This window comes from Lampetra fluviatilis, chromosome 14 (assembly GCF_964198595.1).
Source record: "Lampetra fluviatilis chromosome 14, kcLamFluv1.1, whole genome shotgun sequence".
NCBI lineage: Eukaryota > Metazoa > Chordata > Hyperoartia > Petromyzontiformes > Petromyzontidae > Lampetra > Lampetra fluviatilis.
In genome coordinates this window covers 14,371,622-14,384,678 of record NC_136288.1, presented here as the reverse complement: position 1 = coordinate 14,384,678, position 13,057 = coordinate 14,371,622, and the positions used below count along the sequence as shown (strand labels likewise).

The window sequence follows — 13,057 nt, the reverse complement described above, 5'->3', positions numbered from 1 at the left end:
GGAAGGCCCAGGGCCGGTTCACATCACCGTCAACGGTGTTGGTCATGAGCGGGAATCGAACTCGGGGTGCCGGGTTCGTAGCGCGGCGTAGCGCTAACTCACTGCGCTGTCACAGTGTGTACGTAGCGAGTCTCAAGTCGCTGGGACTGTCTCGTCCCGCGATGATGACGCTGATGATGATGCTGATGATGATGATGCTGATGCTGATAATGATGACGCTGATGATGATGATGATGCTGATGATGACGCTGATGATGATGCTGATGATAATGCTAATAATGATGATGATAATGCTAATAATGATGATGCTGATCATGATGCTGATGCTGATAATGATGATGCAGATACTGATGATAATGATGATGCTGATAATGATTATACTGATAATGATGATACTGATAACGTTGATAATGATGATGCTGATAATGATGCTGCTCATAATGATGATGATGCTGATCATGATGCTGATAATGATGATGATGCTGATAATGATGATGCGGATACTGATGATGATGCTGTTGATGACGATGCTGATAATGATGACGATGCTGATAATGATGACGATGCTGATAATGATGACGATGCTGGTGATGCGATGTGCAGGAATGATTAAGAACCAGAGTATGGACAGCCTGCTTGTGGGAGATCGGCTCGTGCTGCAGTGCAGCCTGGAGGACGCAACTAATGGAACGTGGACGGGCAGTGGCATCGCTGGAGGGTTTGAGACCCAGCCGAACTTTCCACAGCAAGGGATGAATCTCACCTTCGATAAAGTGCAGCAGACGAACCAAGGTGAGCAACATGGGTCGGGCGCGTGCAGGTACAGGGATGATAATACCGTCCCACCACTCGCCACCGCTGTTAGGGTGAGCGTCGCGGCGGCTCGGCTCTGCGGTCGAGCGAGCGGCTCCGCAGTCGGAACGGTGCGAGTTCACACCCTGGCGGGGGGTGGGGGGGGGGTTCACTCGGCCCGTCATCCCTCGCTCCGGGGCCGACGATGCGAGCGCCACTCTGTGGGGAAGTCAACAGCGGTTGTACCATGGATAGACTCTCCCCCGCCATAACAATGTGGGATTTCCACCACTAGCTCAGGCCTGTTAACGGGAGATGAGCACCAGTGCCTCGATGGCCATTGGAGCAGGAATTCTCTTTGACTTGAGGAGCACAGCAGCGGCCCTTTTACCTGCGACTCCCCTTGCCTGCGACTCCTATCGACGACGACTGCCATGACGACGACTGCCATGACGACGACGACGATGATAACGATCGCAGTGGCTACAAAGAGGATAACAATGACAATGGTGGCGACGCGTCCGACTGTAACGAGTGCCTCTCGACCGCGATCGGTGGCAACAACATCGACCGCTCCTTGCAGGCGAGTACAAGTGCTCCTTCAATTTGTCCGACGTCATTTACTACGACGTCATCACCGTGCCGACTCCCGTGCTGCTCAAGGCCCCTTGGGGGCTCGGCCCGGCCGGCGGGGTCACCCTGCGGAGCGGGGATACGAGGCAGCTCCCCTGCTGCTTCAACACGAGTGACAACCCCCAGTACAACTACAACGTCACGTGGAAGGTGGCGGACCAAGTGTTGAACAACAGCCAAGGTGGGCTAAGAAGACGACGCTCGCGCGACGCTGCGCACGGGGCGCCTAGTTCTGTAATGTGCCCCTTTTAAATGGGGCACGTAGGAAGTATACTCTTAGGTTTTTTCGGTAAAGTCACGTAGTTAAAACATAAAATTAAAATTAATAAAAGTAATAATAGAAATAAAATAATCAAATAATAAAAAATTACGACGTTTCGGAGGCAACACAAGTCTCCGTCATCAGGTGGGACCGTCACGGCTAGATTTGCTGTATCAAGTGATACACTTGATACAGCAAGTGATGCAGCAAATCTAGTTGTGACGGTCCCACCTGATGACGGAGACTTGTGTTTCCTCCGAAACGTCGTAATTTGTTATTATTTGATTATTTTATTTCTCTTATTACTTTTATTAATTTAAATTTTATTTTTTACTTACGTGACTTTACCGAAAAAACCTAAGAGTATGAATCATTGCAGTCACGAAAGCTTCAAATCTAGAACACGTAGGAAGTCTGCGAGCGGTACGGTGGCTCTTGCTGCCTACAGGTAGACACTCCGAACGTGAAATGTGCGTTTTTATGAACCCCCAAAAAATGTAATTTCCAGTACCATAAAACATATGCATATGAAATTTTGATTTAAAGCTTTCGTGACTGCAGGGATTCATATTATTGGTTCTTTCGGTAAAGTCACGTAGAAGGGAAATAATAAAATAATAAAAATATAAAACAAGAAAAATTCTCACGACGTTTCGACTGCAACACAAGCAATCATCATCTTGCTGTCGTGAGAATTTTTCTTGTTTTATATTTTTATTATTTTATTATTTCCCTTCTATGTGACTTTACCGAAAGAACCAAGAATATATATGCATATTAGTTTGCATGTTTGACCACGAGTATGTGTGATTGTGAATGCATACCTGATGCCTCGTTATAGGTGGCCAGTTGGTGTGTGAACACCTTAACACCTCCTGCTTTGTAACCAGGCCAGGTCAAAGCCGTTCACTGTTTATTATTATCTTGACACTGGCAAAAAAAGGGTCCCGTCGATCAAAATATTCTACCCCCCCTCCCCCCCACTTACTTACCCCTCCCTTCCTTCACACCAATGGGGTCCTCCGCCAATCCCCTTTGCCTGCCATCCTTCCCAGCACCCCTCTCTCCTTGGGCCTACTCAACCCTCACGTGCCGCCACCCCGCCCATACTCAACCATAACCCGGACGTGCACCATCCCGCACAAACTCTACACAAGCAATACATTGTCCTCCCCTTTACAATTTGCCCCCCCCCGCACCCCCGTTCCACCACCACCGCCCCCACCTCTGCAGTCTTTAACAACAAGTCTGGGATCACGTGCTTGAACCAAACCGTGTCGTGGAAGGATTTGGAACAGCCGCTGACGTACAGCTGCTGGCTCGCCATCGACAAGCATAACGTGAACAGCAGCATTGACGTGGGCTTCTACGTGACACGTGAGTGTGCTCGCACGCACGCACGGAGACACACGTGTACACACTGCTTCTTACCTATACCCATAAGGAGAAAGACCCCCCCCCCACCGTATCGCCTTCAACAGGCTGATGGGGCAAGTTCTGTTAGCGAGCGAACTGTGAAGGCCTAAACGGCACCACGCCAAGGGGTGGGTGGACAGCGCCACGCCCGGCCGCCTTTGTCTCCCCATTGGCGATGCTTGCACCCCGCACCAGGTGCTCATTTGAGACTGAGTCGACCTGGGTGAGTCCCAGAACCGGTTCAGATAATCGTCGCTGATATTTGTAGTGAGCGGGAATCTAACTCGTGCCGCCAGGTTCGTAGCGCAGCACGCTAACCGCCGCACTGCCACGTATACTCACGTGAACACACAGAGACGCATGACCCCTTAGACTCTCGGTTGACACATGCTCTCTCTTCCTGTTGACCCCTGAAGGTTACGGGATAACGCTCAATAACATGAACCCAAAGCCCCGCGAGAGTGTGACCATGACGTACGACCGCATCCTGAAGTCCAACGAGAACGTGGCGTGGTTCAAGGACGGTCAGGAGTTGAACACGAATGGATTTTTTACTTTATACAGCTCCACTGGTTCTTACCCAAGCCTCACCATCTCGAACGTGCAGCTCAATCATCAAGGTGTGATGCTGGGACGACGCAGATCGCCAGGGTGACGTGGGAGACGAGGGGGCGCGGGGACAGGGAGGAGCGGAGACGAGGGGGGGGGGCGGGGACGAGGGGGGGTAGGGACGAGGGGGGGGGCGGGGACGAGGGGGGATGGGGATGAGGGGGGATGGGGACGAGGGGGGATGGGGACGAGGGGGGATGGGGACGAGGGGGGGGGCGGGGACGAGGGGGGATGGGGACGAGGGGGGATGGGGACGAGGGGGGGGGCGGGGACGAGGGGGGGCGGGGACGAGGGGGGGGCGGGGACGAGGGGGGATGGGGACGAGGGGGGATGGGGACGAGGGGGGGGCGGGGACGAGGGGGGGGCGGGGACGAGGGGGGGGCAGGGACAAGGGGGGCGTGGGGACAAGGGGGCACGGGGATTTTTCTCCGAGCGCTCCATTTTTTCCTTCCGCATGTTTAATGAACATTGCGTTTAGAGTATTTGGCTATAAATGTCCACGTGACGATGACGGTGATTCCCCGCCTCGACGAGCCATCATGTGTGACGGTCGCTTCTGACAAAGAGCCGCGTAGTCAGCCGGGGCCTTACCCGGTCAAAATAACATCGGAGCGCCGCCGCGTCCCCGCAGGCACGTACCGCTGCCAGGTGCTGGACGGCTTGATGGTGTTCGAGGGCAACGGCATGATGCGGATCACGACCACGCCCGAGGTCGATCCGACGAAGGGATCCTTTAGCACCATCTCCATCTCCAGGCCGTGCAACGTTGTTGACCTGCAAGTGTCCCTCGAGCTATGCCTCATGGTCAATGCCAACGGCACCGCCACCTGGACAACGCAGGGCGCCAGCTATCCAGGTAAGCGTGATCCACCGTGCGTATGCATGCGCGTTGAACTTCTTTTGCGCCACAGGTAGCCGCCCGTGCGAATCAGAGGGGCGGGGAAATGGTTACAAACTCAACTTTCAGCTTTGCTAGGGGCAACCTTGTTGAGCCACCGCCATGACCGGCTGGGGTTGGGGAAAGATCTTCATCCAGCAGTGGATTGACAGAAGGCGGAACATGAATCGGTGAGACTGGGTGGTGGGGGTTCACTATAAATCTCGTAGAGATGACTCAATACACAAACTAAACTATACATCTCATTAAGATGACTCAATACGCAAACTAAACTATAATTCCCGTAGATGACTCAATACACAAACTAAACTATACATCTACTAGTGATGACTCAATACACAAACTAAACTATACATCTCGTAGATGACTCAATACACAAACTAAACTATACATCTCATTAAGATGACTCAATACACAAACTAAACTATACATCTCGTAGCTGACTCAATACACAAACTAAACTATACATCTCGTAGATGACTCAATACACAAACTAAACTATACATCTCGTAGATGACTCAATACACAAACTAAACTATACATCTCGTAGATGACTCAATACACTAACAAAACTATACATCTCGTAGTGATGACCCAATACACAAACTATACTATACATCCCGTAGATGACTCAATACACAAACTAAACTATACATCTCGTAGATGACTCAATACACAAACTAACCTATACATTCCGTAGATGACTCAATACACAAACTAATCTATACATCTCGTAGATGACTCAATACACAAACTAAACTATACATCTCGTAGATGACTCAATACACAAACAAAACTATACATCTCGTAGATGACTCAATACACAAACTAAACTATACATCTCGTAGATGACTCAATACACAAACTAAACTATACATCTCGTAGATGACTCAATACACAAACTAAACTATACATCTGTAATAGCGTTCCACGAGACTTGGACGCCGGGGTTGGAGGCACACGTATTTATTCCGTGTTGGGTACAGCACAACACTGGACATACATCACTGGAGGGGGTATCGGCCCCCTCACCCGTCTAACTGGGAATACACCCTCTAGCTACGCCTAGCCTACCTCTTGGTCCTCCACTAACGGGCTAGGGGAGGCTAGCTAGCCGACACTGGTAAGTCGGCTCACGGTACCCGGAGTCCCAGACCAGCTCTTACAAGAGCACCGGCTCTGGCTCTCGGAACCACGCCGCTGGCTCGATCCTGTTCTGCCCTGATAAGGGCGGCGATCCAGGGGAGTCCAGGGCTCTATCTAGACGACCTTCTGTCTTCACTGGTTAGCTTCCACATCTCCTCTCGAGCCCTCCGGCTCATCCCATTTTATACCAAAACCCCCGCTGAGGGGTGGGGCCCCGGGGGATCCCAGCTCCGAGTCAGCCCCCCAGACTGCCCGATGCGGACGTCGCTGGGAGCACCTTCCCGTGCACCGACATAGCCACGCCCACTGTGTTTCTTTCCCGTGTGATCCCATTGTATAACAGCCCCCCCGTAACACCCCTACATCTACTAGAGATGACTCAATACACAAACTAAACTATACATCTCGTAGATAACTCAATACACAAACTAAACTATACATCTCGTAGAGATAACTCAATACACAAACTAAACTATACATCTCGTAGATGACTCAATACACAAACTAAACTATACATCTCGTAGATGACTCAATACACAAACTAAACTATACATCTCATTAAGATGACTCAATACACAAACTAAACTATAATTCCCGTAGATGACTCAATACACAAACTAAACTATAAACCTCGTAGATGACTCAATACACAAACTAATCTATACATCTCATTAAGATGACTCAATACACAAACTAAACTATACATCTCATTAAGATGACTCAATACACAAACTAAACTATAATTCCCGTAGATGACTCAATACACAAACTAAACTATACATCTCGTAGATGACTCAATACACAAACTAAACTATACATCTCATTAAGATGACTCAATACACAAACTAAACTATACATCTCGTAGATGACTCAATACACAAACTAAACTATACATCTCATTAAGATGACTCAATACACAAACTAAACTATACACCTCGTAGATGACTCAATACACAAACTAAACTATACATCTCGTAGATGACTCAATACACAAACTAAACTATACATCTCGTAGATGACTCAATACACAAACTAAACTATACATCTCATTAAGATGACTCGATACACAAACTGAACTATACATCTCGTAGATGACTCAATACGCAAACTAAACTATACATCTCGTAGATGACTCAATACACAAACTAAACTATACATCTCGTAGATGACTCAATACACAAACTAAACTATACATCTCGTAGATGACTCAATACACAAACTAAACTATACATCTCGTAGATGACTCGATACACAAACTAAACTGACATACTCTTTGGTTCTTTCAATAAAGTTACGTAGGTATGAAATAAAATAAATTACCACGTTTGGGGTGCAACACAAGCGTCCGTCATCAGGTGGGACAACCACAGCAAGAAACAATCGCTGAAGTGGGCGAGAGGGCTGCCGTGACAAGAGGTGATGTAGGTAAGAGAGGGGGGAGGAGCAAGGGGGAAGAGAGGGGGGGGGAGATGTGGGGTAGTGGGAGTGGAGCGCTGCGAGAGCGTTAGGGGAAGAGCAGACGTGAGGCGGGGGGGGCTGGGAGTGGGAGGCTGAGGAAGCTGGAGATGCGGATATGAAGGCAACACCATAAAGCAGTGAAGGTTTTACCTGTTAATAACATCCTTCCAATGATTGCTCAATTTGTATCCATCTTCTCGGTTGAAGTTATGTCTATGTTTATAAATCTGGATGGCTTCATGAACAAACCTTTGATAGTCGCCCGAAGGTTTGCAGAGTACCTGGGTCTCGGAAAAAAACAATGTCATGCGTGCCCACAGCGTTATAACAATGGTCAGCCACGGCAGAGGTATTGGTTCTGTCGTGTTTCAGATCTGCCTTGTGTTCGCGAATACGGTCCGAGACATGTCGTTTCGTTTCCCCAATGTAAACACGACAAAACCAATACCTCTGCCGTGGCTGACCATTGCTATAACGCTGTGGGCTCGCATGACATTGTTTTTTCCGAGACCCAGGTACTCTTCAAACCTTCGGGCTACTATCAAAGGTTTGTTCATGAAGCTATCCAGATTTATAAACATAGACATAACTTCAACCGAGAAGATGGATACAAATTGAGCAATCATTGGAAAGATGTTATTAACCAGGTAAAACCTTCACTGCTTTATGGTGTTGCCTTCATATCCGCATCTCCAGCTTCCTCAGCCTCCCACTCCCAGCCCCCCCCCGCCTCACGTCTGCTCTTCCCCTAACGCTCTCGCAGCGCTCCCCTCCCACTACCCCACATCCCCCCCCTCTCCCCCCTTGCTCCTCCCCCCTCTCTTACCTACATCACCTCTTGTCACGGCAGCCCTCTCGCCATCTTCAGCAGTTGTTTCTTGCTGTGGTTGTCCCACCTGATGACGGACACTTGTGTTGTGCCCGAAACATCGTGATTTATTTTATTTTCTACCTACGTGACTTTACCGAAAGAACCAAATAGTATGGATCCCTGCAGTCACGAAAGCTTCAAATCTAGACTAAACTGTCATCTAAGGTTCTACAGACTTAGCAGATTGAAAACAGGCCACGTTGATCGAGGGGCTGGTGAAGACCTGCCCGGAACCTGGGGGACACAACCGAGGGCAAAAATAACTCTTTGTAAAGATGCAAATGCGTAGTGCCTTCACAGCTTTTGTCTGCATCTGCACTGCTAATTAGAGGCCACCGAAGACAACTTGCTGTGTAAAGCGAGTTGCGTCACTCACGAGTAGCCGGTGCAACGTTTCCCAACTTTAGCGACGATGCTTTACCTTGCGTAACATTTTTCCCGACGTGTTTTTTGTTTTGTTCTCACTCAGTACCCATCAATAACACCACGGGCTGCTCGACTTACACCGTGACACACAATCCCCAGTCCTGCAGCGATGTCACGGTCACGTGCATATTCTCGACGAACGGCGGCAACTCCGCCCCCAAAACCTTCACGGTCGTCTTTACAACGGGTACGTGGCGAGCGCGTGTGCGACTGTGTCCGGAACACTCAGGCCCGGCATGGCGGATGCCTCCTTCAAATATTCATGTGCAGTGAGAGTAATGGCGATGCTCTGCTGGTTCACGACGAACTAAGGACCCTGGTTTGGCTCATTCTTTTTCTTCAAGAGTAAACTCATCCTGCGTGGCTGAACATTTTCCAGCTCCCTACTCGACTGCAAAGTGCCACGAGATCGGTAGCCACAGCCATAGTGAGGGGTTATGGGTTTGGGCTGACTGAGATTCATATTCGATTTTATTTCTTTAAGTAGGAAGTGCCCAATGAGCTCCTAGGCTCTATTTTATAGTCGTCCTGACTGGCAGATCCACGACCTGTGCTGCCGACTGTGCCACGTCGCTGTGTTTTATCCGCCCAGTGCTCTGCTCATTGTTGTGGGCACTCGGTGCATGCATGCACACAACAACAACAACAACAACAACAACCGCCATTCGCCACTAAGTGGCGGTGACGTCACCACGACGCTTGTGCCAGGCCATGTGCACCTTGAGGCCACGTGAAGTGTCGAACGCCCGCTGGCAGGAGGTCACGGGGCAGACCCAGGTGCCACGGGTCGACTGACCGAGATGACCGAGATGACTGGCTGATGCACCACCTGTGTCCCCTACTGTACCAACTTGCTGTGCTTTAGCCACCCGGCGCTCCACTCGTTGTTGTGAGCGTCGCTCCTCCGCCCTCCGTTGTTGTTGGAGGGCGACTGCCTCCAACTGCCCAGTAGCGTCCTTCACGAGCCTTCTCCACTGAGACCGATCTTGACACCGCTGGTACCAGTCATCGGCAAGTCCACTCAGCTCCACGTCCTCCTGTACCACATCACTCCATCTCTTCTCTAGCCCGTGCCGCGCCCGTTCAGCCCCCTCGATCCGGCCGAACAAAAGCTGTTTAGCCATGCGGTGGCTGGGCATGCGGGCTACATGACCCAGCCAACTCAGCCTTGCCTGCCGGAGGAGCTCACTGATGGGACTTTGCCCAGATCTTTCAAGGACTTGTGAGCTCCTCACACAATCCAGCCTGGTTAAAACCCAGGATGGATCGTAGGCAGGCCAGCCTAAATGTTTCCAACCGGCGAAGATGCTCCACTAGGGGGGTCCACGTTTCGCAAGCGTAGAGAAGGGAGGGAATGACCGTGGCCGAGAAGACCTGAAGCTTCGTGCGGAGCGACAGACCAGGTAGCTTCCACACAGCCTTACGCAACCGATGAAAAGATATTGCCGCTCGACTGATTCGGAGTGAGACCTCTGCTGATAAACTGGAGCCGGTCATAAGCACACTGCCCAGGTATGGGAAACTCTCCACTCTCTCCACAACTGCCCCATCACCAATTGGGAGTTGTGGGGGTGGAGTGTCCGATGGTACAAAATACCCAGGCAGGTGCTTAGTTTTGGTGGGGCTGATGGTAAGGCCCCACCTCTTAGTGGCACGCTCCAGTCTCAGCAGCAGCGTCTCCAACTCCTCTTCTGAATGAGCAGCTATTACCAAATCATCGGCATACATAACGTGGTTGACCAATAGGGAGCCATCCCTTGATCGCACCCGGGCGTCGATCAGCCTCCCATTATATCTGTACCAAATGGAAATTCCCCCGGTACAGCTATTGAAGGCTTCACGAACTACCCAGTCGAAATAGATGTTAAATAATGTGGGAGCCAGAGGACATCCCTGTCGCACCCCAAGGTGTACAGGGAAAGGCTCCGACTCCCGGCCACGTAGTTTTACCCGGGCCCGCTCACCATCATGAAGGTCCTTAATGATCGTGAGCAGAGGGTCAGGGACACCGAAAGCACGAAGAACAACCCAGAGCCCAGTCCTACTGATGGTATCATAGGCCTTGACCAGGTCAATAAAGCAGAGATGTAGGTCTTTTTGGAATTCCCTACACCTCTGCTGTAGCAGACGGACAGAAAATATGGCATCTGTGCAGGACCGCCCTTTCCTGAAACCGCATTGGGGCTCCGCAAGCCTCTCCTCAGCGTGCCTAGCAAGGCGATGTTGAATAATCCTTGCCAGGACCTTACCCGGTACACTGAGGAGTGAGATGCCCCTGTAGTTGTTACAGTCGGTACCGGCCCCTTCTTAAAGAGGGGGACCGCCAGGGCATCCTTCCAGTCCTGCGGAACCCGTCCAGTGGTCCAGACTGTTGTTATGATGTCATATAGGGCAGTCTGTGCACAAACGCCACCCTCCCTCAGCATTTCGCTTGGGAGATCATCTCTGCCCGGTGCCTTCCCTGGTCTCAGACTCCGGATCGCCCTCAGTACTTCCTCAACAGCTGGCACCTCAGCCAGCCACTCACAGGGGGTGACCTCTTCCAATATTTGAGGCACCGCAGCCTCAGCAGGGTTATCCCCACTTTGTGCCATGATGTTTTCCTGGCTGAGAGATTTTCCCTCCCCCAGGACCTCACAGAAATGCTCAGCAAATCTGCAAACCTGTTCCTGAGGGTCGGAGATTGGATCACCGTTTTTCCTCTAATGATGGTAATAGGTGTGGCACTGCAGGTTACTTTTTTGATGGAGTTAAATAGTGATTTGTGATCGCGGGCCACTGAGGCAGACTCCATCTCCTCAGCAACCCGCGACCACCACCCATCCTTACAGCGCCTTACGGCTCTCCGAACCTCCGAGCGAAGGCTGCGGTAAACCTCCTCATTCTCTGACGTGGGATGCTGTAGGCGATGAGAGTGGGCCTGTCGCTTTTTCTCAATTAACCTGAACACCTCCTCTGTCAGCCAGGGTTTCTGGGGAGGTCTGGACCGCGTACCCAAAGCAGCCATTGCAGCTGCATGAGTCACAGTCTTAAACCTCGCCCATTTACCCTCGACATCAGGTGGAGTGGGGGACGATGCCAACCCCAGCTGCAAGCGATGATGAAATTCTCGCTTGCAACTTTCATCAGCTAACTGAGACCAGGCCACTTTTGGTTGGAATGGGATCCTGGGTGTACACCCACCACTGGAGTGGAAGAATGGCAGGCGCATCTTACAGATGACTAGTCGATGGTCAGAGGGCAGATCAGCTCCACGGTAGGTCCTGGTGTCAAGGACATGGGCTCGCATCCGCTGGTCCGTCACTATGTAGTACAGCAGATGTTCTTGCTTGGACCCGGCATGTATCCATGATGTTGTGTGGATGCGCCGATGCCGGAAGAGCGTGTTGGTAATTACAAGCCCATGGGCTGCACAAAAATCTAGCAGCCTCCTACCGTTATTATTGAGCTGATCTGGCCCATGCCTTCCAATCACTCCAGACCAGGTGCCAGCATCATGACCAACTCGGGCATGCACACACACACACGCACATGCACACACTAATGGAGGCGTGCTCTCGAGAAACAGTGCCGTTGCTCACCACAGTCTGTCGCTGAACGTCTGTCAGAGAAGGACGTGCTCTGTGAGGATACTGGGTGGACGGCTACAAAGAAAGGTAGCGTGGCCACCAAATTGTGCGGAGATGGCTACACCGGATACATCCAGCGGACATGCTTACAGAACGGGTCATTCGACAACCCAACCGACAACTGCGTCTCCAATGCCTTAAAGAACGCCAGCAACGAAATAAAAGTACGGCTTGCAGGGTCCGGGTGGGGGGGGGGGAGCAGGTGGCAGCGCACACGCCGCCTGTCGCGGAGAGTCGTGGCGCTGGCCCGCTGGCCGCCCCGGTTAATAGCGAGCGGGGCGTGCTGTTTACCGGGGCGTGCTATTTACCGGGGCGTTCAGAGGCAGAGTTTGGCTTGGAAGTTTTTGGGGGGGTGGTGGTTGGGGTTTGCTTTGTCCCTCACATTAGGAATTGCGGGTGAATATTATTAATGCATTTTTAATTTTAATTATAAACTACAGAAAATAAATGAATAACGGTGTCCAGTTTGGATGGGGCATTGCACCCCCCCAGTGCTCCCCCGCAAACTCTGCCCTTGGCCGTCTGCTTCACAGCGGACGTTAAAGATCCACTCGCTCGGAGCGTATTTATTCTGAGACTTACAGATGATGACCCTGGGAAGACCCCCCGGGAAGACCCGAACAGCTGTCACCACCAGGTCACGCCGTCTCTCGCTCGCTTCACCCCAGGACCTTCAGGCTGGCGTGGGCAAAGTGGAAGTTAAAGTTCCGGAGGTCCTGGCATTGTTGACCAGCGCCACCACGAACACAAGCAACATCCTCCAAGGAGAAGTCATGTCCGTCAGCGAAACCCTTGAGAACATTGTGAGCGTCTCCGGCAATAACACGTTCAGCAAAGACGTGGTCAAGGTGAGGCCACGCCGCCGCCGCTGCTGAACTCTTTGATGGTCTCCACCCCTAATCCTAGATTTGAAGTCT

General features: G+C 51.1%; 1 protein-coding gene across 1 annotated transcript in view; it reads left to right on the top strand.

The window, feature by feature from the left end:
• Positions 1–13,057, top strand: part of LOC144935764 (adhesion G protein-coupled receptor F5-like) — a 62,804-nt gene that overhangs the window by 35,555 nt on the left and 14,192 nt on the right. The window contains exons 11-18 of the mRNA XM_078862507.1: positions 604–792; positions 1,376–1,606; positions 2,921–3,064; positions 3,520–3,723; positions 4,344–4,568; positions 8,555–8,698; positions 12,120–12,304; positions 12,809–12,988. Of these exons, the coding sequence (XP_078718633.1) occupies positions 604–792; positions 1,376–1,606; positions 2,921–3,064; positions 3,520–3,723; positions 4,344–4,568; positions 8,555–8,698; positions 12,120–12,304; positions 12,809–12,988 (1,502 nt within the window). The remainder of the gene's footprint in view (positions 1–603; positions 793–1,375; positions 1,607–2,920; positions 3,065–3,519; positions 3,724–4,343; positions 4,569–8,554; positions 8,699–12,119; positions 12,305–12,808; positions 12,989–13,057) is intronic.